This window comes from Rhinichthys klamathensis, unplaced genomic scaffold (assembly GCF_029890125.1).
Source record: "Rhinichthys klamathensis goyatoka isolate OS25496 unplaced genomic scaffold, OSU_Roscu_1.1 h1tg000036l_1, whole genome shotgun sequence".
NCBI classification, from domain to species: domain Eukaryota; kingdom Metazoa; phylum Chordata; class Actinopteri; order Cypriniformes; family Leuciscidae; genus Rhinichthys; species Rhinichthys klamathensis.
The window spans coordinates 105,077-131,284 of NW_026606584.1; the positions used below are offsets into that span (position 1 = coordinate 105,077).

At 45.4% G+C, this 26,208-nt stretch overlaps 1 protein-coding gene across 1 annotated transcript; it reads right to left on the bottom strand.

Annotated features, from left to right (window-relative positions):
* Positions 1-25: 25 nt before the first annotated feature.
* Positions 26-19,708, bottom strand: LOC130081146 (keratin-associated protein 4-7). Its single transcript, XM_056246106.1, has 2 exons — positions 19,644-19,708; positions 26-1,055 (listed from the first exon to the last, which is right to left on the bottom strand). The coding sequence occupies exons 1-2, from the start codon at positions 19,706-19,708 to the stop codon at positions 26-28; spliced, it is 1,095 nt and encodes a 364-aa protein (XP_056102081.1).
* Positions 19,709-26,208: the final 6,500 nt, after the last annotated feature.

A 26,208-nucleotide genomic window follows, 5' to 3' on the forward strand; every position in this document is an offset into this window, starting at 1 on the left:
ACACAGCGAGGTTTAACAGAGAGGTTTAACACAAACGAGGTTTAACACAGCGAGGTTTAACACAGAGAGGTTTAACAGAGCGAGGTTTAACACAGAGAGGTTTAACACAACGGGGTTTAACACAGCGAGGTTTAACACAGCGAGGTTTAACACAGCGAGGTTTAACACAACGAGGTTTAACACAACGAGGTTTAACACAGCGAGGTTTAACACAACGAGGTTTAACACAGCGAGGTTTAACACAGCGAGGTTTAACACAGAGAGGTTTAACACAACGAAGTTTAACACAACGAGGTTTAACACAGCGAGGTTTAACACAGCGAGGTTTAACACAGAGAGGTTTAACACAGAGAGGTTTAACACAACGAGGTTTAACACAGCGAGGTTTAACACAGAGAGGTTTAACACAGAGAGGTTTAACACAACGAGGTTTAACACAGCGAGGTTTAACACAGCGAGGTTTAACAGAGCGAGGTTTAACACAGAGAGGTTTAACACAGAGAGGTTTAACACAACGAGGTTTAACACAGCGAGGTTTAACACAGAGAGGTTTAACACAACGAGGTTTAACACAGCGAGGTTTAACACAGAGAGGTTTAACACAGCGAGGTTTAACACAACGAGGTTTAACACAGCGAGGTTTAACACAACGAGGTTTAACACAGCGAGGTTTAACACAGCGAGGTTTAACACAGAGAGGTTTAACACAACGAGGTTTAACACAGCGAGGTTTAACACAGCGAGGTTTAACACAGCGAGGTTTAACATAACGAGGTTTAACACAGCGAGGTTTAACACAACGAGGTTTAACACAGCGAGGTTTAACACAGCGAGGTTTGACACAGCGAGGTTTAACATAACGAGGTTTAACACAACGAGGTTTAACACAGCGAGGTTTAACACAGCGAGGTTTAACACAGCGAGGTTTAACACAACGAGGTTTAACACAGCGAGGTTTAACACAGCGAGATTTAACACAGCGAGGTTTAACACAACGAGGTTTAACACAGCGAGGTTTATCACAACGAGGTTTAACACAGCTAGGTTTAACACAGCTAGGTTTAACACGACGGGGTTTAACACAACGAGGTTTAACACAACGGGGTTTAACACAACGAGGTTTAACACAACGAGGTTTAACACAGCGAGGTTTAACACAACAAGGTTTAACACAGCGAGGTTTAACACAACGAGGTTTAACACAACGAGGTTTAACTCAACAAGGCTTAACACAACAAGGTTTAACCCAACTAGGTTTAACCCAACTAGGTTTAACACAGCGAGGTTTAACACAGCGAGGTTTAACACAACAAGGTTTAACACAACAAGGTTTAACACAACGAGGTTTAACTCAACGAGGTTTAACACAGCGAGGTTTAACACAGCGAGGTTTAACACAGCGAGGTTTAACACAGTGGGGTTTAACACAACAAGGTGTAACACAACGAGGTTTAACACAGCGAGGTTTAACACAACGAGGTTTAACACAACAAGGTTTAACACAACGAGGTTTAACACAGCGAGGTTTAACACAACGAGGTTTAACACAACGAGGTTCAACTGAACGAGGTTTAACACAACGAGTTTTAACACAGCGAGATTTATAACAGCGAGATTTAACACAACGAGGTTTAACACAGCGAGGTTTAACACAACGAGGTTTAACTCAACGAGGTTTAACACAACGAGGTTTAACACAGCGAGGTTTAACACAACGAGGTTTAACACAACGAGGTTTAACACAGCGAGGTTTAACACAACGAGGTTTAACACAACGAGGTTTAACACAGCGAGGTTTAACACAATGAGGTTTAACACAACGAGGTTTAACACAACGAGGTTTACCACAACGAGGTGTAACACAGCGAGGTTTAACACAACGAAGTTTAACACAACAAGGTTTAACACAATGAGGTTTAACACAACGAGATGTAACACAAAGAGGTTTAACACAACTAGGTTTAACACAACGAGGTTTAACACAACAAGGTTTAACACAACAAGGTTTAACACAGCGAGGTTTAACCCAAACGAGGTTTAACACAGCGAGGTTTAACACAAAGAGGTTTAACACAGCGAGGTTTAACACAGCGAGGTTTAACACAGCGAGGTTTAACACAGAGAGGTTTAACACAGAGAGGTTTAACACAAAGAGATTTAACACAACGAGGTTTAACACAACGAGGTTTTACACAACGAGGTTTAACACAAGGAGGTTTAACACAACAAGGTTTAACACAATGAGGTTTAACACAAAGAGATGTAACACAAAGATTTTTAACACAGCGAGGTTTAACACAACAAGGTTTAACACACCGAGGTTTAACACAACGAGGTTTAACACAACGAGGTTTAACTCAACTAGGTTTAACACAACGAGGTTTAACACAACAAGGTTTAACACAGCGAGGTTTAACCCAAACGAGGTTTAACACAGCGAGGTTTAACACAGAGAGGTTTAACACAAAGAGGTTTAACACAGCGAGGTTTAACACAGCGAGGTTTAACACAGCGAGGTTTAACACAGAGAGGTTTAACACAAAGAGATTTAACACAACGAGGTTTAACACAACGAGGTTTTACACAACGAGGTTTAACACAACGAGGTTTAACACAACAAGGTTTAACACAATGAGGTTTAACACAACGAGATATAACACAAAGAGGTTTAACACAGCGAGGTTTAACACAACAAGGTTTAACACAGCGAGGTTTAACACAACGAGGTTTAACACAACGAGGTTTAACTCAACTAGGTTAAACACAACGAGGTTTAACACAACAAGGTTTAACACAACAAGGTTTAACAGCGAGGTTTAACACAGCGAGGTTTAACACAGCGAGGTTTAACACAGCGAGGTTTAACACAACAAGGTTTAACACAACAAGGTTTAACACAGCGAGGTTTAACACAACGAGGTTTAACACAGCGAGGTTTAACACAGCGAGGTTTAACACAGCGAGGTTTAACACAGCGAGGTTTAACACAAACGAGGTTTAACACAGCGAGGTTTAACACAACGAGGTTTAACTCAACGAGGTTTAACACAGCGAGGTTTAACACAGCGAGGTTTAACACAACAAGGTTTAACACAACAAGTTTTAACACAGCGAGGTTTAACACAACGAGGTTTAACACAATGAGGTTTAACACAGCGAGGTTTAACACAGCGAGGTTTAACACAGCGAGGTTTAACACAAACGAGTTTTAACACAGCGAGGTTTAACACAGAGAGGTTTAACACAATGAGGTTTAACACAAACGAGGTTTAACACAGCGAGGTTTAACACAAACGAGGTTTAACACAGCGAGGTTTAACACAACAAGGTTTAACACAGAGAGGTTTAACACAACGGGGTTTAACAGAAACGAGGTTTAACACAGAGAGGTTTAACACAACGGGGTTTAACACAAACGAGGTTTAACACAAACGAGGTTTAACACAGCGAGATTTAACACAGCGAGGTTTAACACAGCGAGGTTTAGCACAAACGAGGTTTAACACAACGAGTTTTAACACAGCGAGGTTTAACACAGCGAGGTTTAACACAGCGAGGTTTAACACAGCGAGGTTTAACACAGCGGGGTTTAACACAAACAAGGTTTAACACAGAGAGGTTTAACACAACGGGGTTTAACACAAACGAGGTTTAACACAAACGAGGTTTAACACAAACGAGGTTTAACACAGCGAGGTTTAACACAGAGAGGTTTAACACAACGGGGTTTAACACAAACGAGGTTTAACACAACGAGGTTTAACACAGCGAGGTTTAACACAGCGAGGTTTAACACAGCGAGGTTTAACACAGAGAGGTTTAACACAACGAGGTTTAACACAGCGAGGTTTAACACAACAGGGTTTAACACAACGAGGTTTAACACAGAGAGGTTTAACACAACGGGGTTTAACACAGCGAGGTTTAACACAGCGAGGTTTAACACAAACGAGGTTTAACACAACGAGGTTTAACACAGCGAGGTTTAACACAACGAGGTTTAACCAGAGGTGGGTAGTAACGAAGTACATTTACTTCGTTACATTTACTTGAGTATTTTTTGGGAAAATTTTTACTTTTAAGAGTAGATTTAATTGTGGGTACTTTTACTTTAACTCGAGTACATTTCTAATGAAAAAACGGTACTTTTACTTCGTTACGTTGGGCGACGTTCCTCTCGTTACTTTATTTTAATGCAATATGTTGTTAAAAGCGTAGTTTATTCCAAGCGCGCGCTCTCTCTTTTTTTCTGGGCATGAGCGATGCTCAATTCACAAATGAATCACTCTTTTGAGTCGATTCTGTTCAAAGACTTCATCAAACAAGTTGGGCAGATCTGTCTAAATCGGTTCGCGAATCAGTTTGAATGATCTGTTCAGTTTCCTGCACGCACTGAATCAGATCGTAACAGGAAGATTACATCAACATCAAGATTACATCAAGAGCGTTGTATGAAGTGGCGGTCCACAGTCTACAGTACAGTCTAGAAAGTAAATCTGCAAATGCATCATATTTTTTGCCAGCGATGAAGATCTTTATTTGTTGAACATCTTCGTATGTTACTTCGTAAGCTGTCTGTGAATGAATTATTCCACACGACGATACATTCGATTTCATTTCATTCAGGTAATACATTTTACAACCAAACAGATTATTACGCCATATAGCACTACTACAAAGTATGACATTACCCTTTTTTTGGACATATACATTAATTTATACATAAAATAAGCTATCATCCAGTTTATGAATGTGTGTACACACACAATGTGTGTATTGCGCAGTGGCGTGCGAACTCGACTTGAAAACGAATGCCTTTGCCTGCCTTATTAGACACAGTTAACCAGTTTAAAGATGCTTTCACAAATATAGCCTACATTTAAATACATTTTGGAGAACAGACAGAAGAAGATCCGTGCATTTGATCGTTGGTTGTGTTTGGCATGACATGACTGCGGGCACATGTGCAGAGTTTTAACACTTTCTAATCTGTGTCAATGGTTCCCACCCCTTTACATGAATGCAAAACTCAATAGAGTCACTTTATTCCGACATTGTCTAATAATCCAAATGTAGTTGTATAAGTTATTATACTATTATACAAACCAAAGGACAGGCAATGGTTTTCGGGCTATAGATATAATATACAGATATACAGAAATAATGTTTGTCTCTTCTTGTTTTTGTTGCAAAGATAGCTTATCTAATTATGATAATTTTAGTCATTAAAATAAAAAAAAATCTAAATGTCATGTTATATATATATATATATAGGCCTATGTGATCCAAAGTAACTAGTAACTAACTACTTGAGTAGTTTTTTCATTGGATACTTTTTTACTCTTACTCAAGTAACTTTTAAGATTATTACTTTTACTTTTACTTTGAGTAAATATTTCTATAAGTACTTGTACTTTTACTTGAGTACAGTTTTTGGATACTCTACCCACCTCTGGGTTTAACACAGCGAGGTTTAACACAACGGGGTTTAACACAACGAGGTTTAACACAGAGAGGTTTAACACAACGGGGTTTAACACAGCGAGGTTTAACACAGCGAGGTTTAACACAAACGAGGTTTAACACAGAGACACGGACCTCGTGTCCAATATTATGTCCAATAAAATTATACAATCACCACATTAGTCCGGTAAATATCCGGTTCCCTTTCAAGGGAACTTCGAGCTGCGTCAAACGCTGCGGGAACGCCCCTGCGTTGTGCGTCATGAAGCACGTATGGAATCAGCCCAATGGAGAGATGAAACGTCATAGGCGGGTGACGTCATCGACCAGGAAACTATAAAGCACCCCAAAAACACAAGCGCATTAGCTTCTGTGCTTTCAGTCGCGCTACATGTGAATCTGTCCCTGTGTGATATTGTCTGTCTTTACATACCCTGCACCACACAAACAATTTATCCTTATATTGAGAGATATGGCGGACGAACAACAGTTTCGGAAGTGTGTTCCTCCCTGCTCGCGTTATTTAACGAGCGGGGATACACATGATCTTTGTGTTGTTTGTTTGGGAGTTCAGCATGCCCAGTCTGCTCTCGAGGGGGCAGACTGTGAGCATTGCGAGCGTCTGCCGTTAAGGACGCTCCGCTCCCGCCGAGCGCTCTTTGAGGAGAGCGGTTCGGTGCGCGCTCCCCGCGGTTCGGGTCCCGCTTCTGCCGAGGCAGAGCGGCGGCGCTTATCGTGGGGATCGCAGATGGATCTCACAGCGGGGTTTGAGACGGGCTCTGCCTTATCTCTCCCTTCACCTGTGAGATCCAGTGCCTCAGTCCCGGGTTCGGAAGCACGCGCTGCGGTTTCTTCCGCTCGGGCTGAGGCACCAATGCTGCAGCTATCCAGTTCTGAGGAGCTGGATGTTGTCAGTGTTGAGGGAGATGTGGAGGATTCGCCACCCCACACTCCCGAAAGTGATGAGCTTATGGAGGTTTTAACAAGAGCTGTTGAAAAACTCAATATTGAATGGCCAGTGACTAGACAGGAGTCTGTTTCTAAATCAAAGTTGGATGAGAGATTTTTGCCGTCACGTGTGCAGCCTCCACGCCGGTGCCTGCCGTTTTTCCATGATCTCCACACCGAGGTGTCGAAATCATGGAGAAAACCGGTGTCATATAGAGTGTTTAGTCCCCAGACTTCAACATATGCAAATATAATGGGAGCCAAGGCTCATGGTTATGGTGCTTTGCCTCGTGTGGAAGAGACGCTTGCGAGCCATCTCTCCCCCGAAGCAGCATCATCTTTTAAGGCACCGGCATTACCCACTAAGCCTTTAAGAAACACCTCGGCTTTGGTGGGTAAAGCATATTCGGCAGCAGGTCAGGCTGCGTCATGCCTGCACACTGTGTCAATCTTGCAGGCATACCAGGCTGATCTGCTAAGGGACGTGAGTGAGAGTGAGGAGGTCAGTACTGACGTAGTTCGCGAACTGCGTCAGGCTGCTGATTTATCCCTGCGTGCCACCAGAGAATCGGCCAAGCTAGTGGGTCGTTCTATGGCAGCTCTGGTGGCCGCAGAAAGACATTTGTGGTTAAATCAAACCAATATTAAAGAGAAAGAAAAAACTTTTCTTTTAGATGCTCCTCTCTCTCCCCTGGGTTTGTTTGGTGATGCTGTAAATTCAGTTATCGATAAATTCCAGGAAGAAAAGAAACAAACTGCAGCTTTTAAAAAGTTTGTTCCCCTGAAAGTTCACGTCCCTGGGGCTGCTGGGCGGGAGCAGCCCCGGCCGTCTATGAGCTCATCACATAGAGCGCAGCAGAGGCAGAGTGTTGCGTCTCGTGCTCCCCCTGCTGGACAGTGGGCTCAGCCGCGACACTCTCAGCCGAAGCCTTCTACCAATAGAACTGATCTGAGGACAGTTATATTGGCTAAGAAGGCTTCGGCTAAGAAGAAGTCCTGACGCCAAGGCGTTCAGGATACTGAGGGTGGTCCCCACCGAGGCGGAAAGGTGTTCACCTCTTTTTACGGTGCCCATTCCTCCTCGGTGCCCTCAGGGGCTCGTTCTGCCAACCCCGCCTTTATGCCGGGGCACAGACGATCCCAGCGAGCGCTTTCCCGAGGGACGCTCGCTCCCTCTGAGGAGGGTCTCAGAGCGGTCAAACCAGTTGTTCCCTGCCGGTGCGCCGTTACAGGGCGCTGCGTTTGCTGCTCAAGTTACACCAGAGGCCAGTCTCGAGAGACTGGTACCCTTAGTAGAATTTCTGGCAGAGTGGAAAAGCCTTCCAAAAATATCTCATTGGGTCCTGCAGACAGTAGAAAAGGGTTATGCTATCCAGTTCAGGTGTCGTCCACCAAAATTCAGAGGGGTTCTGCACACAGTGGTGGGCCCCGAGCAGGCTCTGGTATTGGAACAAGAGGTGAAAACACTCCTTCAAAAGGAGGCTATAGAACGGGTTCCTCCTCCCAGTTTGGAGTCAGGTTATTACAGCCGATATTTCATCGTTCCAAAGAAGGATGGGGGGTTGCGTCCAATTTTAGACCTGCGCATATTGAATCGCTCGGTAGGGAAGCTAAAATTCAAGATGCTCACTATCAAGCAGATCGTGTCTCAAATCAGATCCGAGGACTGGTTTGTCACGATAGATCTGAAGGACGCGTACTTCCACGTTTCCATCCTTCCACAACACAGGAAGTTCCTGAGGTTCGCCTTCGGGGGCGAGGCGTACCAGTACAGGGTTCTTCCGTTTGGCCTAGCTTTATCTCCCCGCACTTTCACGAAATGCATGGATGCAGCACTAGTGCCTCTGAGGCTTCAGGGCATTCGTATTCTCAATTACATCGACGATTGGTTGATTTTAGCTCAGACGGAGCAGATGGCGGTTCGGCATCGAGATGTCGTCCTCGCTCATATCAGAAAGTTGGGGTTGAGGCTGAACGCAAAGAAAAGTGTATTATCTCCTTCCCAGAAGACCACTTTTCTGGGTGTCGTTTGGGATTCGGTCTCGATGCGGGCGCGACTCTCTCCGACCCGCATCGCTTCGATTCTCTCAGCTGTGAAACAAGTGAAGCTAGGCCAGCTACTCACTGTGAAGCAGTTTCAGAGACTGTTGGGTCTGGTGGCAGCAGGGTCCAACGTTATACCTTGCGGCCTGTTGTACATGAGACCGCTACAGTGGTGGCTCAGGACCAAGGGATTCTCCCAGAGGGGAAATCCGCTCCGAACGTTCAAAGTCACGCGTTGCTGCCTTCGTGCTCTGGTCATGTGGAGAGAAACTTGGTTCCTATCCAAAGGTCCTGTGCTGGGGGCTCTTTGTCGTCGCATAACGCTAACGACGGATGCTTCCCTCACAGGGTGGGGGGCGGTCATGAGTGGTCGCCCAGCCCAAGGTCTGTGGCAGGATCATCATCTATCGTGGCACATAAATTGTCTAGAGATGTTGGCTGTGTTTCAGGCTCTGAAATACTTCCTAACAGACCTGAGAGGCCATCATGTGTTAGTTCAATCAGACAACACGTCGGTGGTCTCTTATATAAATCATCAGGGGGGCCTGCGGTCTTGCCGGCTTTACAAGTTGGCCCGTCAGATCCTCCTGTGGTCCCAAGGGAAGCTACTATCTCTGAGAGCAATGTATCTTCCTGGGTATTTGAATGTGGTAGCAGACTCCCTGTCGAGGCAGGGGCCGAGGCCAGGGGAATGGAGACTCCACCCCGAGGTGGTGGAGCTCCTTTGGTTGAGTTTCGGTCGCGCCGAGGTGGACCTATTCGCTTCCAAGGAGACCACGCATTGTCATCGGTGGTTCTCCATCACTCATCCAGCCCCCCTGGGGTTGGATGCTATGGTGCAGCCGTGGCCGAGGTCACGTCTGTACGCCTTTCCCCCGATTGCTCTGTTACCAGGAGTTCTGGAGAGGGTCCGCCGGGACGGGGTCAGTCTACTACTAGTAGCCCCGTTCTGGCCGGCCCGAGTATGGTTTGCGGACCTGATTTCTCTCCTGGACGGTTCTCCTTTGGAGCTCCCGGTCAGGAGGGATCTACTCTCCCAGGCGGGCGGCACGATACTTCACCCCCGCCCAGAATTGTGGAAACTGTGGGCTTGGCCTCTGAGGGGGCCCAGCTCATAGACTCCGGTCTCTCAACCGAGGTTGTTGAGACCATTCTTAACTCCAGAGCTCCATCCACGAGGAAGCTTTATGCCTTGAAGTGGAAACTTTTCACTTCTTGGTGTGGAGAACACCTGCAGGACCCAGTTAACTGCCCAGTGGGTGCAGTGCTGGAATTCCTGCAGGAGCGCTTCTCCACAGGGTTATCCCCCTCCACACTAAAGGTGTATGTGGCGGCACTAGCTGCTTACCACGTCCCTTTCAGTGGAGTTTCTCTTGGGAGACACCCGCTTATAACTCGTTTCCTCCGTGGCACTTTGAGGCTGAGGCCAGCAGTTCGTACGAGGGTGCCGACTTGGGATCTGGCCATTGTATTAGAAGGTCTTTGCCTAGCTCCTTTTGAACCTATCGAAGAAGTTCCCGAGAAGTTTCTCACTTTTAAGACTATCTTTTTACTTGCTATCTCTTCACTGAAAAGAATCGGAGATTTGCAGGCTCTGTCGGTTTCACCCTCGTGCCTGGAATTTGCACCTGGCATGGTTAAAGCTTTTCTGCATCCTAGACCAGGTTACGTTCCTAAGGTCCCTACTAATATCGTTAGACCTACGGTTCTGCAGGCTTTCTGTCCTCCTCCATTTATGTCATCGGACCAGGAGAAACTTAATTCACTCTGCCCTGTTAGGGCATTAGACGCTTATGTCCACAGAGCTGCCCTGTGGAGGAAATCAGAACAACTTTTTGTATGTTTCGGGCCACCCAGGAAAGGGTGTCCTGCGTCTAAACAGAGAATGAGCAAGTGGGTGGTCGAGGCTATCTCACTTGCTTATGAGTCGGCTGGCCAGCCTTCACCTTTGGTTGTCCGAGCTCACTCTACCAGGAGTATGGCTGCTTCTAAAGCTCTTTTGTCGGGGGTTTCCCTGAGTGATGTTTGTGATGCGGCTGGATGGTCTTCACCGCATACTTTTATTAAGTTCTGTGACCTAGACTTAAGCTCTACCCCTGGGGCAAAGGTGCTCTCGTCCTCTGTGCTCTAGTCTCACATGACGGTCATTTGGTCCTATGGCGACGTGGGTATTCGCGTTCCCGCAGCGTTTGACGCAGCTCGAAGTTCCCTTGAAAGGGAACGTCTCGGTTACGAATGTAACCCTAGTTCCCTGATAGGGAACGAGACGCTGCGTCGCTCCGCCATACTCCCGGCACTCCCGTTAGCGCTTCCTTCAAGCCTATCAGAAGCTAATGCGCTTGTGTTTTTGGGGCGCTTTATAGCTTCCTGGTCGATGACGTCACCCGCCTATGACGTTTCATCTCTCCATTGGGCTGATTCCATACGTGCTTCATGACGCACAACGCAGGGGCGTTCCCGCAGCGTTTGACGCAGCGTCTCGTTCCCTATCAGGGAACTAGGGTTACATACGTAACCGAGACGTTACTTTTTTCATGAAATGGAAGGGACTGTTTGCATTGAACAAACTTCACTCACTGTAAAACATAACCAGAAGATAATCCGGCCTAGAACAATAATAGAATAATCATACAATATTTTCAGTCAATAATTCTTATTCTTTAAAGTGCCCCTGTTATGCTTTTTTAAATATGGCCTTTCATGTAGTGTGTAATAAAGCTGATTGTAAATGTAAAACTCTGCAAAGTTTCAAAGACTAAAGTGCAGATAAATAAAGTTATTGAGGAAGAAAGAAGTGATTCTGAAGTGAAACGAGTCGTCAGTAATTCAGTCTCACTTCCTACTGATCCTGTAGGTTTGTAAGTCATTTGCATAATGCTCTTGATTGGCTGAGCAGCGTCTCTTATCCCCGCCCTCAAACACTGTAGTGTATCTGAGACTGGGAGAGTTCGGTTCGTGTTGTTCGTGTCGAGGAGACGCTGTTTTCTGAGATTGAGACGGTGAAACCCACGCCATCGTTACTGTTCGTATCACTGTGATCAAGAGCTGAGATTCAGATATGATAATGAGCGTTTGCTTTCTGACCAATCACAGCAGAGCAGCTCTCAGAGGGGCGGGGCTTAGAGAGACTGAATCTCCGAACGAAGCGTTTCAGACACTGAGAGACAGAGCTGACGCTGCAGTGGAGATTATGAGGACATTAAAGTGTTTTTTTGACTTTGGATGAATGTGAATCTGCTGTTGGAGACGCAAAACAACATTGGTAACCTTTAAAATAGCATAATAGGGGAAATGAAAGCGTAGCGTAAGTTCCGCCAGGAAGACTCAATTGTTACGTCATGTATTACCTTCTCATCTATCCAATCGCGTCTAATACTTGCGGTATAAAAGACCGGTACTTACACGTGTTTGAGTTCGCAGATGCTGACGCTTCCATTGACCTCCATCCTCCCCACCACCTCCAAGATGGTTCCTTCCCTTCCAACCTCCCCACCACCACCAGGATGGTCCTTTCCTATACCTCCCGGGGGGTCGGCTGCGCCCCTGCCTTCGTCTTCAGGCAGGAAATGCAGAGTCCGGACCCTCGGATTGCGAGCTATGGACGGGGCCTACGCCAAAGAACTTTATTGCATATACTGTATGGCTTGCTGGGCTGTTAATAAAATGCATCATTGTACAGTATCTTATCTCCCGAGTCTTTCTGGTAGAACTTAAACAAAAAGCACAAGCTTCACATTTTTTATTGTAGAACCTTCAGAATGTCTCACTTCATAAACCATTGAAAAGAGTGTTACAGTAAAAGATGTCTGTGGGGTTGATTAACAATGATTTCCTGTGGTCAACAGCGAGTGTTTTTGCTAGGCTTGTATTGAACACAGAACATTCCTTCTTTTCCTTAATAAAGAGAGAGAGAGAGAGAGAGAGAGAGAGAGAGAGAGAGAGAGAGAGAGAGAGAGAGAGAGAGAGAGAGAGAGAGAGAGAGAGAGAGAGAGAGAGAGAGACATTGGACAGACAAAATCCCATCCTAATCTCTGGTCGTGTTCATGTGGGTCTCGAGAGGAAAAGCACAGTATGATAAAATATGCATAACATGTTAAATTTTTCACTGTGTACATAGTTTTAGTAAGTGAGCGTTGAGGGTGTGTGTTTACAGTAGCAATATCACTGCCGTCTATAAACAATAACCTTCAACATCATCACTCACACATCAAGCCCTCGGTCTTATTCCTCTCTTTCTTTTTTGTCTTTAATTTAGATGTCATTTGCTACTCTTTTTTTCTAATAAAACAGCCATTTCCTTCAAATATTACATGTTTATTTTATTTTTTGTAGTCGCTGTTGTTCTCATCATAAAAGAGTTTTCTTTTAAATTTAAGTCTAGCATGTCAAGGGACTGAGAGCATCATATCACGCAAATACTCTTCCCTCGTGTTCATGAAAATATCATTGCCTCCAGATCTCTCTCACACACACACACACACACACACACACACACACACACACACACACACACACACACACACACACACACACACACAGCGATAAAAGTTCTGCCATTACTTGCACTGATCTGGGAAGTTACTTTAGTTGTGGTTTGTACAGTAAAGGACGGATGCTGATTTCTGCTCATATGATGTAGACTTATATCTGAAATTAGACCAAGAGTGTATGTGTATAAAACAAAACTAAATCAAGCAAGAAGAAAAAAATAGGTTTGTTATTAAAAAAATATTCAAAATAGAGAGAGAGGAATTTTGAAGAATGTTTGTTATTTCGATGGTCCACTTTAGACATACTAACTATAAGAAACTTTGCAACTACATGTCAACTAACCCTCATCAGAGTATTAGTAGACTGTTAGTTTAGGGTTTAAGTAGGAGAATTAGTTGCAAAGTTACTTATAGTCAGCAGAATGTCTGAAGTGGACAACACTAAGAGAGTGTAACCAAGAGTTTCTGGTCTTTTGGTAGTAATTTTCACTGTCGAGAACTTTCTGTGGGAATCGACCACAGTTCTCCTTATAGAGTTTAAAGAAGTAGTTCACTTCAGAATTAAAATTCTCCCTAACGTCATCCAAGATGTTCATGTGTTTCTTTCTTCAGTGGAAATGAAGGTTTTTGAGGAACACACTCCAGGGTTTCTCCATATAGTGACTTCAATGGGGTCCAACGGGTCGAAGGTCCAGATGTGAGTTTCAGTGCAGTTTCAAAGTCTCGACACGATCCAGCCGAGGAATAAGAGTCTGATCTAGACAAACCAGCCGACATTTATAACACAATACACATTTATATACTTTATAACCACTAATGCTGGTCTTGCTCGAGCTGTGATGCGACACACATTACATCATCAGGGTTAAAGGTCAAGCGTGACGTAGGCGTAAGAACAGATCTAGTGTTTACAGAGCGAACGTGCAAAGACTGAGTCAAACGCCATTTACAACAACAAAAAAAGGGAGGACTTTTTCGACACGATCCAGCCGAGGAATAAGAGTCTTATCTAGACAAACAATCCGCCATTTTATAATAAAATAAACATTTATATACTGCTGGTCTTGCTCGAGCTGTGATGCGACACACATTACGTCATCAGGGTGAAAGGTCACCGTTGGACCCCATTGAAAAATCCTGGAATGTTTTCCTAAAAAAACTTAATTTCTTTTCGACTGAAGAATGAAAGACATGAACATCTCGAATGAGTAAATTAGTAAATTATCAGGACATTTTAATTCTGAAGTGCACTAATCCTTTAAAGTCAAATTTGACTTAATATGCATTATGCAATTCATTTATCCAAATAAAAAAGCAATCTTCCATCCGTCTTATTCTTCAGCCAAAGTGGATTGAGAACTCTGCTTGATATTGACAGGTCTATATTCCTTTAACACGCCCTCTTCAATAAGAATAGAAACTGAATTTGAAAGCTCTCCGTATAAGAATAGGTATTGTATTTTTCTTTCTCTCCCTCCGTTTCTTTCTTTCTTGTTGCCTTAAATTATTCCTCCCTTTAATAGCATCAAATGCGTGACAGCACCTTTGTGTACCTTCGCACGCCCATACTGTGGGAATTGCCGAGGCCGGGGAATCCTGCGCTCTGATTGGCTCAAAGCCTTGATGTGGCGCTCGAGCACAGATCTCACTCTCTTCTTTCAGTCTGTTTCTATCCTCCCTCTCTCCGTCTCTCCGTCGCTCCCGTGGAGGGATGATTTACGGGAATCATCCCTCTGTTCTCCAGACCTTCAGTGGAAGCGTCTCTTCTTTTCACTCATGAGGGTTTCCGCATGCCTCTCTCTCTCTCTCTCTCTCTCTCTCTCTGTACCAAATCGCCTCTGGCAAAAGGAAGAATGCTTTGACTCCTTCAGTCTGTAGTTGTCCATGATCAAAGCTTCCGTAAGTCTGTCCTGACAATCCGATGTGTGCTGGTCGTAACCCTTTGCTTATGTCCCTTTGAATCCATCACACTTTAGAGACGTGTGTGAGGACAGAGAGAAGACGCTCCTGTGTCTCTACATTAAAACACATATAAACTCAGTTCCTTTATGAATATGATGTGCTACTAAGAGGAAGTAGATAGTCCGTCTCAACTTCTCCTGATCTACATTCACTCACTCAATCACACACTCACTCACTCGCTCACTCATACACTCACTCACTAGCTTACTCACTCACTCACTCACTCACTCACTCACTCACTCACACACTCACTCATTCACTCACTCACTCGCTCACTCATACACTCACTCACTAGCTCACTCACTCACTCACACACTCACTCATTCACTCACTCACTCGCTCACTCATACACTCACTCACTAGCTCACTCACTCACTCACACACTCACTCATTCACTCACTCACTCGCTCACTCACTCACTCACTCAATCACACACTCACTCACTCGCTCACTCACTCACTCACTCACTCACTCACTCGCTCACTCATACACTCACTCACTAGCTCACTCACTCACTCACTCACTCACTCACTCACTCACTCACTCACTCACTCACACACTCACTCACTCACACACTCACTCATTCACTCACTCACTCGCTCACTCATACACTCACTCACTAGCTCACTCACTCACTCACTCAATCACACACTCACTCACTCGCTCACTCACTCACTCACTCACTCACTCGCTCACTCATACACTCACTCACTAGCTCACTCACTCACTCACTCACTTGCTCACTCACTCACACACTCGCTCACTCACACACTCACTCATTCACTCACTCACTCGCTCACTCATACACTCACTCACTCACTCACTCACTCACTCATACACTCACTCACTAGCTCACTCACTCACACACAGTGCTGCAGTCGAGCCCAGGCTGATGAATGGCTTTGTGTTGTGTGTCCGTGGGGTTTCTGTCAGACAGGTCAGTCTCTATTAAATTAGCACTTGTCAATGTGGCATCGGCTGATTGATAAAGGGCATGTAAGACAGGAGAGAGAGAGAGAGAGAGAGAGAGAGAGAGAGAGAGAGAGAGAGAGAGAGAGAGAGAGAGAGAGAGAGATAGTCGAGCAGAAGAGCTGAAGCTGAAGCTGCTTTAATTCTCTCTAAACCTTCATTGATCACATTGTTCATCGTTACTGATTTTGTTAAGAATGGCAGGTTCGAAACACACACACATGCACACACACACACACACACACACACAATCGTGAATAACTTTTTTTGTTAATCTGAAAAGTCTTCTAAATTCTCAAAATTGATCTGAAATTCTGCCTCATTTATATTTGTCCACACACACACATATACGTTATTTATACATATTTCTGTGCGAGAACAATTGTGCAAATATGTTCATGTTTATGTTCTTTGTGTCTATACAGTATACGGGTCTGTGTGTCACAACTTACTATTAATACAATACAGGATATTGAACTTTTAGCCCTGAATCATTCATTCTGAATGCAGCACAGTTGGCACAAAACATGTTTTTAGCAGAAATGTCATGAGGTTATTATTCATTTTTTTTATTGATCTGTCCAAAAAAACTCTATACCCTCCCCCCCCCCCCCCCCCAATTAAAAAAACACTAGAATTTATCTATTTAAATTATGCATATAATGTATTATACACTGACGTATAATTATGCATTAAATGACAGACTTAATTAGGTGTGGGGGGGGGCTTCTCTGAAGTATAAAATCATTGGTTACCTGTAAGCCAATCACCTCTCTCTCCAACTTAAACATCACCTGCATTCACAATGTTTAACAAACACTCTTCTTGTTCGGGCTTCAGTTTGCAAATGCCGGGAATATTCTCCACAACAGAGTGAATTGCATCCCGCGTCTCCATATCCGCGGTCGTTTCCGATTCCCCTGACCTAAAATACAGTCCTAAACTCGGCGCTCAGCGTCTCCGTCACGCTCTCAAGCCCGCCCTCTGTTCGCCGATTGGCCGGCTGTTTTCAGGCCGGAGGGAAACAGAGATAGGTCGCTGTCTCAGACTGAGTACAGAAGAGAACTGAAATACAGCGGAAGCACGAAGTCTGATGTAGTCAGGCTACAGACTTCACTCTGGAAATCACCTCACACTTTCACCTCCGGTTGCCTGAGCGTGTGTGTGTGTGTGTGTGTGTGTGTGTGTGTGTGTGTGTGTGTTTCTGCGAGACCGGACAGAGAGTCGTCAGGGAGCCGCGAGTGTCAGCCATGCAATAATCACTTACTTACACTCTTTCAGTTTGCTTTGGTTAAGGCAAATCACCATCTGAAAATGAGCTGAGAAGAACTCTCTCTCTCTCTCAGAGAGAGAGAGAGAGAGAGAGAGAGAGAGAGAGAGAGAGAGAGAGAGAGAGAGAGAGAGAGAGAGAGAGAGAGAGAGAGAGAGAGAGAGAGAGAGGAAATGGAAAATATTGAAAATCCCAGTCCTGAATATTGCTACTGAATAACTGCAAAATATATTTTTGTGCTTGATAGAACATCACATCTGCACTGGTTTTATGATTTGATGACTTTCAAATCCATCTCGAGGTTTCCATCCAAATGTACCTGTTTGAATCAACAACAGGCAGGGAATATTCATGTGTGTGTGTGTGTGTGTGTGTCTCGAGAACATAATCTTCTGACAGTCTGAAGTTCACGAATGTTTGCTAAAATCTCTCTTTCTCTTCCTGGCTTCCATGTGGGAACACTTGCGAAGTGGCAGCGATCTTGAAAACACATTTATAGCAAAACCGGTGGTTTTCAACTTCAAAACATTTAATAAATAACATTTGGAACGCGTATAAATAAGTCAAGAATTCAAGACTAAATAAAGGACATAAATCATTCTTGCATTAAAACAGGCGGACAGAGCATTTGTTAAACGATTGAAGAGCAGATTCTGCTTTCCCATGTTCATCTGTGAGTGTGATGTTGATGTTCCAGTTCTCCTCTATATCAACGAACACGTCACAATATTCCTCATTATAATAATTAATGCGCAGAATAAAGGGGCGGGGCCTGGTTGAGTTAGTTAGTAGTGTGTTAAACTGGCGGTTATGGAAAGGGGCGGGACATTTCCCAAACACACTCGAAGCGCTCGACCAATCACAACACACTGCTCCAGCCGACCAATCAGAGCACAGTGTGCTTTTCAGGAGGAGGGGCTTCATAGAGACAGGAAGTAAACAGAGCGTTACTGACAGACTGGGAGGAGAGGAGCCGCAACAATGGAGAATATGAGGAGAATAATCAACATTCAAGGAGGAAAATTTCAACTCAAGTCTTTGAGAAAGGGTATAATATGCCTATTTAATAATTTGCAACTCAAATTGTGTGATGCTAAAAAAGCATTAAAGCGGATATATCAGGAGAATCTGCGTTCTCCGTGTGTGAGAGCTTTAATCGCCGCTTCTTGCCGACACACAACACATGAACAGTGAAACCCAGTAAGGCTGCGTTCACATATCGCGCCTAAAAACGCGTAGAAAACGCTGGGCGCGCCGCATTCTTTTTTTTCAAAACGCTAGGGCGGTTGCGCTCCGGTTGGTTCTTGTCACGTGACCTACTGTGCGCTTATGGTGCACTTGCGGCATTCTGAAAAGTTGAGATGTTTTTATCTCGATGCGGCGCGGACGCGCCTGGAAAAAACGAGCGCGTCGCACCGCGACCGCGTCGCTTCCATTATGAGCGCGCAAACCGCGCGCCTCCATTTGAAATAATGAACTTGAGCGCTCAAAAGACGCGATATGTGAACGGGCCCTAACTGTGTTCTGGTGAGCCTTTCTCTGAGAGCATGTTATAAAATAAGCCGATCAGATTTCACTCCTTCTGCCGTATGAAGAGGATCTTATTATAATATTCCCGGCCCTTAATCTGCACGTTCACACACACCTGCGACATTGGGTTCGGCGAGCGCCAACAGAGACCAGTTCTAACGCACTGGAGAAGATCCAGCAAAGCCTGAAACTGTTCTGTGGTCGAGCACAGACGACACTGAACACTATTGACCAGAACATGTCAGCGCTGTCTTATAAACACCTCAGGAACTGTGGACACTTGTGGAAGAGTTCAACATGATGAGGAGATGATCAGTGTAACTCCACAACAACTACAGAAATGTCTCCGCTAACATTCAGAAACGTGTAAAAGTGAAGCTCTCCCTGAGTCTCTCCGTAAGGCTGCACTCGCTGCTGTTACTCCTGACTCTGGATCAGTGAGATCGGCCTGTGTTGTTATTGCCGGAGTCTCTGAAGCTCGTGTGAAGGCTCCGCCCTCTTCTGGACGGAGGCGGAGCTAACGCTCATTTGCATTTAAAGGGACACACACAAAAACGGCGCCTTTTTGCTCACACCCAAAGAGGGCAAATTTGAACAATTTGCTATAATACATGATCTGTGGCTGAGAGATGCTGTTTTTGATTTTCCTGAAGAAAGCAACAGGTCTGTGGGTCGCGTCGGCACACACACACACACACACACTTCTGTCCTCTGGTTTGATCCTGAGTGTCTCTGCGTACCTAGATTTCAGCAGCTTGCCTGGACGGATTAAAGCAGAAGCGATGTTTTTTAATCAAAGTGTGGTGATCCCTGCAAGGCAAATTACTGCCGGCCGGAGAGCGCCAGCCTTGGCACGGCGAGTCCTGGATCTACGGGCCTGTGGTCTGGCCTGCACACACACACACACACACACACACACACACACACACACACACACACACTTCAGCCGAGCGAGACTTCATCCTGACCTTAAATACGAGAGAACATCTGCCTCCAAGATGCAGGAGAGCAAACCCAGCAACACGATCCACATCGAGCCTTCAGATAAACACGTCCTCCGTCGCTCTGGTGAAGGAATCTGTCAGGTTTCAGGAACCTCACCTCCAAAAATATTACTTTTTCATTCATATATAAAGATTATCAGTTGTCAACAATATTGCCAAAAAAAAACTGTGTTTGAAACATTTGAATCTGACAAATAATCTCTGGAAAATTTCTGAATAGAACAAATGAGTCAATGCTGAACTTTTTCATCTCTGTAACTTATTAATAAATCAATATTCAATATGTTTCTGGCTTAATTTAAGGAAGAATTTCATTCATCCAAAGTAGAGAAATTATTTTTTAACATTTAAACATTGTTCACTTCAATCATATACTAATGCAAACGAACTACCATGATTAATATGCTGTGAGTTTAATATTTATCAGTATGTTTGTGTCGATGTGTGTTTGCTGTGTTCCTGCTGAGGATTCTGGGAACTCGACGGAAGTCTTCACAATCCCAGTTAAAGACGTGAGGAATGAGGATTCAGAGGGAAGCCGGGGATTCTGGGAAACCGCCCTGATCCCGGAGTCAGATCTCAGTGAAACGTCCAATCAGAGTCCTCATCCAGATATTAATGAGCGCGTCACCGTCGAGCCGCTGGTTTGAAGAAATCTGGCAACCGCATATTTTCAGACGAACAGCGTTCCCACAATGCCGAGCGCAGATAAGGTGCGCGCTTCATTCGTCTGTTTCGTCTGTTTATTGTCGTGCATTAATAATCAATTCTGTCCTTGTGTTTCGCACAGCAGTGAAAGGCCTGTCGCTTCCTGAAACGGTCAAATAATTAACAGCGCACTGATGAAGATCATTTGGAAAATTAAAAATCATCAACAACATTTTTGTGGAGCACACGTCTTTTGTGCATATTAATTAAGCATTATTGTGAATAATTAGGTGGCCTCCAGTAAGGAATCTTCAGCAAACAGAGAACCGGCTGATTAATGCACTCGTGACGACCTCACTGTGTGTGTGTGTGTGTGTGTGTGTGTGTGTGTGTGTGTGTGTGTGTGTGTGTGTGTGTGTGTGTGTGTGTGTGTGTCGAGGAGAGATCGGCTCCTGGCCGACCCAACGCAGACCGTCAAGAACGTCAATTATTATTATTAACAGCAACAATATTATAGTTATATATTATTAAACTTGCAATGATATTATATCACAATTATTATTATTATTATATTGTATTTTGCTTATGAAAAATTATGACATCATTTTTGAGAAAATTCTCATTCCTGTAATGTCAATAGTACCGTCTGTATTATGTTTAATTTATGCTAATTTAAGCAACAAAAAATAATGCTTTGTTTTACTGTGTTTGAACTGCATTACAGGAACGAGAATCTATAAGTAGAATCACCATAATGAATAATTTACAAAAAGTAATGATATTGAGGTCATAATTTTCCTAGGTAAATAATGTAACTAACCATTATAAATAAATAAATAGGATGAAATGTCTTGACAGATTTTGGTTAAACCTTTTCATTGGTTAAACATATTTTGAGTTCATAACATAAACAATAATAAATAAAATATGAAAACACACATGTAAAGATGTGCAGTATCTCTGTTATTCTGTCACGCTCTCCTCCTGAAAGACACGCCCCGCTCCTGTAATGAGGAGACACAGCTTTCATTAAATATGTATCATTATACGACATGTAGGAGAATATGCTGGACAAATGTTTGGTGATTAAGAGAGAGAGATATGGCTAAATGCTGTTCAGCGCTCATAAATCTCAGCTAATTACAGTCGTGAAGGAAAACCTGGAGGAGCCTCGCTCAGGTCAAAGGTCAAGCTGTTGGGCTCTGAGGTGACCTACATCAAACCATGAGGAATTATGGGAGAGAGAGAGAGAGAGAGAGAGAGAGATGAGAGAGAGAGAGAGAGAGAGAGAGAGAGAGAGAGAGAGAGAGAGAGAGAGAGAGAGATAGGGAGAGGGAGAGAGAGAGAGAGACGGAGGTGTTTCCGAGTCACTTGAAAGTGTGCGATTGGTTTGAAAGCCTTTATGTGTTATGAATTATAGAGGTATTCGATCCTAATGTACATTGTAATGCATTGCATCTTTTCATAATTGTAACCAAAAGTTAAAAATGCATTATAATCTTTACAGATTGCCTGAAATTGTTTGTTAATTAATGCATTAAAAATACTTTGCATTATATGTAAAGGCTTCAAGTAAAACGTTAAAACAATGATTAATTGACCCTCATGTTCTCACAGGGTTACCCCATACTCCGGGTCCACACATCACAGGGTTACCCCATACTCCGGGTCGCCACGTCACAGGGTTACCCCATATTCCGGGTCCACACGTCACAGGGTTACCCCATACTCCGGGTCGCCACGTCACAGGGTTACCCCATACTCCGGGTCGCCATGTCACAGGGTTACCCCATACTCTGGGTCGCCACATCACAGGGTTACCCCATACTCTGGGTCGCCACGTCACAGGGTTACCCCATACTCTGGGTCGCCACGTCACAGGGTTATCCCATACTCTGGGTCGCCACGTCACAGGGTTACCCCATACTCTGGGTCGCCACGTCACAGGGTTACCCCATACTCTGGGTCGCCACGTCACAGGGTTACCCCATACTCCGTGATGCCACGTCACAGGGTTACCCCATACTCTGGGTCGCCACGTCACAGGGTTACCCAATACTCCGTGATGCCACGTCACAGGGTTACCCCATACTCTGGGTCGCCACGTCACAGGGTTACCCCATACTCTGGGTCGCCACGTCACAGGGTAACCCCATACTCTGGGTCGCCACGTCACAGGGTTACCCCATACTCCGGGTCGCCACATCACAGGGTTACCCCATACTCTGGGTCGCCACATCACAGGGTTACCCCATACTCCGGGTCGCCACGTCACACGGTTACCCCATACTCCGGGTCGCCACGTCACAGGGTTACCCCATACTCCGGGTCGCCACATCACAGGGTTACCCCATACTCTGGGTCGCCAAGTCACAAGGTTACCCCATACTCCGGGTCGCCACATCACAGGGTTACCCCATACTCCGGGTCGCCACATCACAGGGTTACCCCATACTCTGGGTCGCCACGTCACAGGGTTACCCATACTCTGGGTCGCCACGTCACACGGTTACCCCATACTCCGGGTCGCCACATCACAGGGTTACCCCATACTCTGGGTCGCCACCTCACAGGGTTACCCTATACTCCAGGTCGCCACGTCACAGGGTTACCCCATACTCCGGGTCGCCACGTCACACGGTACCCCATACTCCGGGTCGCCACGTCACAGGGTTACCCCATACTCCGGGTCGCCACATCACAGGGTTACCCCATACTCTGGGTCGCCACGTCACAGGGTTACCCCATACTCTGTCGCCACGTCACAGGGTTACCCCATACTCCGGGTCGCCACGTCACAGGGTTACCCCATACTCCGGGTCGCCACGTCACAGGGTTACCCCATACTCCGGGTCGCCACATCACAGGGTTACCCCATACTCTGGGTCGCCACGTCACAGGGTTACCCCATACTCTGGGTCGCCACATCACAGGGTTACCCCATACTCTGGGTCGCCACGTCACAGGGTTACCCCATACTCCGGGTCGCCACGTCACAGGGTTACCCCATACTCCGGGTCGCCACATCACAGGGTTACCCCATACTCTGGGTCGCCACCTCACAGGGTTACCCCATACTCTGGGTCGCCACCTCACAGGGTTACCCCATACTCCGTGATGCCACGTCACAGGGTTACCCCATACTCCGGGTCGCCACATCACAGGGTTACCCCATACTCCGGGTCGCCACATCACAGGGTTACCCCATACTCTGGGTCGCCAAGTCACAGGGTTACCCCATACTCCTTACCCCATACTCCGGGTCGCCACATCACAGGGTTACCCCATACTCTGGGTCGCCACGTCACAGGGTTACCCCATACTCTGGGTCGCCACGTCACAGGGTTACCCCATACTCTGGGTCGCCACGTCACAGGGTTACCCCATATTCTGGGTCGCCACGTCACAGGGTTACCCATACTCCGGGTCGCCACGTCACAGGGTTACCCCATACTCCGGGTCGCCACATCACAGGGTTACCCCATACTCTGGGTCGCCACCTCACAGGGTTACCCCATACTCTGGGTCGCCACCTCACAGGGTTACCCCATACTCCGTGATGCCACGTCACAGGGTTACCCCATACTCCGGGTCGCCACATCACAGGGTTACCCCATACTCCGGGTCGCCACATCACAGGGTTACCCCATACTCTGGGTCGCCACCTCACAGGGTTACCCCATACTCCGGGTCGCCACGTCACAGGGTTACCCCATACTCCGGGTCGCCACATCACAGGGTTACCCCATACTCTGGGTCGCCACGTCACAGGGTTACCCCATACTCTGGGTCGCCACCTCACAGGGTTACCCCATACTCCGTGATGCCACGTCACAGGGTTACCCCATACTCCGGGTCGCCACATCACAGGGTTACCCCATACTCCGGGTCGCCACATCACAGGGTTACCCCATACTCTGGGTCGCCACCTCACAGGGTTACCCCATACTCCGTGATGCCACGTCACAGGGTTACCCCATACTCTGGGTCGCCACGTCACAGGGTTACCCCATACTCCGGGTCGCCACATCACAGGGTTACCCCATACTCTGGGTCGCCACCTCACAGGGTTACCCCATACTCCGTGATGCCACGTCACAGGGTTACCCCATACTCCGGGTCGCCACATCACAGGGTTACCCCATACTCTGGGTCGCCACGTCACAGGGTTACCCCATACTCCGGGTCGCCACGTCACAGGGTTACTTTTATCGCATTGCGTTCCACTCATACATGTTATCAGTTCATGCGTTCAGTGGGAGTCGAACCCTTGACCTCGGTGTCGCGAACATCATGATCCGCAGGACTGAGCTCCGTGTGACACACACACAAGCATAAAGATCCGAGAATGATGACAGACGTTTCAATCTGAGTGAAATGTGTCTTAATCTGTGTGTGTGTGTGTGTCTGTGAGTGTGTGTGTGTGTCTCTGTGTGTGTGTCTGTGTGTTTGTGAGTGTGTGTGTGTGTGTGTGTGAGTGTGTGTGTGTGATAAGAACCCGCTCGTCAGATCTGCGCTGCGACCCGAGTTTGTCTTTGGAAGTGAGAGTTTGTTGTCGCGGCGCCTTTGACTGAGGTCATTTCAAATTAACAGTCGATCTTCAGCGTAAAAATAGCATACCATTAATTTCTTCTGCACATAAATCTTAAAGGTTGACCTGATTTTTAATGTTAAACTGTGTGAAGAAATTAAAGAGTGCGACAGAAGACGATACACACTCAGACTGAACTACTTTTAGCCTCGTGTGTGTGTGTGTGTGTGTGTGTGTGTGTGTGTGTGTGTGTGTGTGTGTGTGTGTGTGTGTGTGTGTGTGTGTGTGTGTGTGTGTGATCGAGTTACCGCTAACACATGTACTTTATAATTTATTATACATGAAGACAAGTAAAGTGTTTATTATATATTATAGAGTGCTGTATTTGTTCATTGATAATTGTAACCAAAGGTAAAATGCATTCAGATTCCTCGTTACGTCTGAAGCTGCTGTTGTGGAGATTACACTTTCTAAGGTGCAACAATGAACACAAGATACGACACATTAATGTACAAATAAACAATAACTCATACTAAATCTGCTTTAACCCTGGTAAACCCTTAATGCTTATAAAACTGATATGATAAAACACACCATGTCCAATAAATTACATTTATATGTAATGAACAATTCTTTCCCTAATTAATACCCTTCATTAGTGTAACTGTATGTGTTTACCACATTAATATCGTGTGTTTGTGTTTATCAGCATCTCACAGCGGCTTCGAATCAGAATCATAAACATCAGTTTCATAATTAGATTCTTTAAAATGTGTGCCATTATGCAGAGATCTTGCGTAACACTTTCATTAATAAGCTATTAACAAATATTACTCCGCCTAATGCGTAACAGATCACTAGTCCATGCAGATATGAACACATATGAAAATATATGAATCAAATATTCTTGACGTTTCTATCTATTTGATTGTGCATTGACTAATGATGTGTTGAACATTATATAAGGCCTCTGTTAAAGTCGCCAGTGGAAGTCGCCGGAAACTTCTGCACTAGCGCAGCGCTAATCAGTTCTCAGGTAATGCAGCTCTCGCTTAAGTTTAGCAGCTTAACGCCGTTAATTGTATCCGCGGTGCTAACAAGCTTAGCGGCGTCTTAACAATATGGTCAGCGTCGCATAGTTTAAATAGATCCTAATTATTTCTTGTTAAAGGTTTTAGATTTGTTGGCTCTTGTGCAACACAATGATAAAGCTTCCAGCTTTCAAACAGGAGCATTACGAGTGCTACTTTATTAGCGGAGCAGAGTCTGCAGGAGATTACGCCTGACGCTAGCCCACCTCATCATCAACTCCCACAACACACTCAATTACGGCATCGGCATTAGCGTGTC

What these genes read in the sequence shown, in the direction of transcription:
- LOC130081146 (XM_056246106.1), bottom strand. Translation starts at nt 19,708, where the DNA reads ATGTGGATCGTGTTGCTGGGTTTGCTCTCCTGCATCTTGGAGGCAGAT. An exon ending in GATGTTCTCTCGTATTTAAG is followed by an intron (nt 1,056 to 19,643) that starts GTCAGGATGAAG and finishes TGTTAAACCTAG; the next exon opens with CTGTGTTAAACCTAGCTGTG.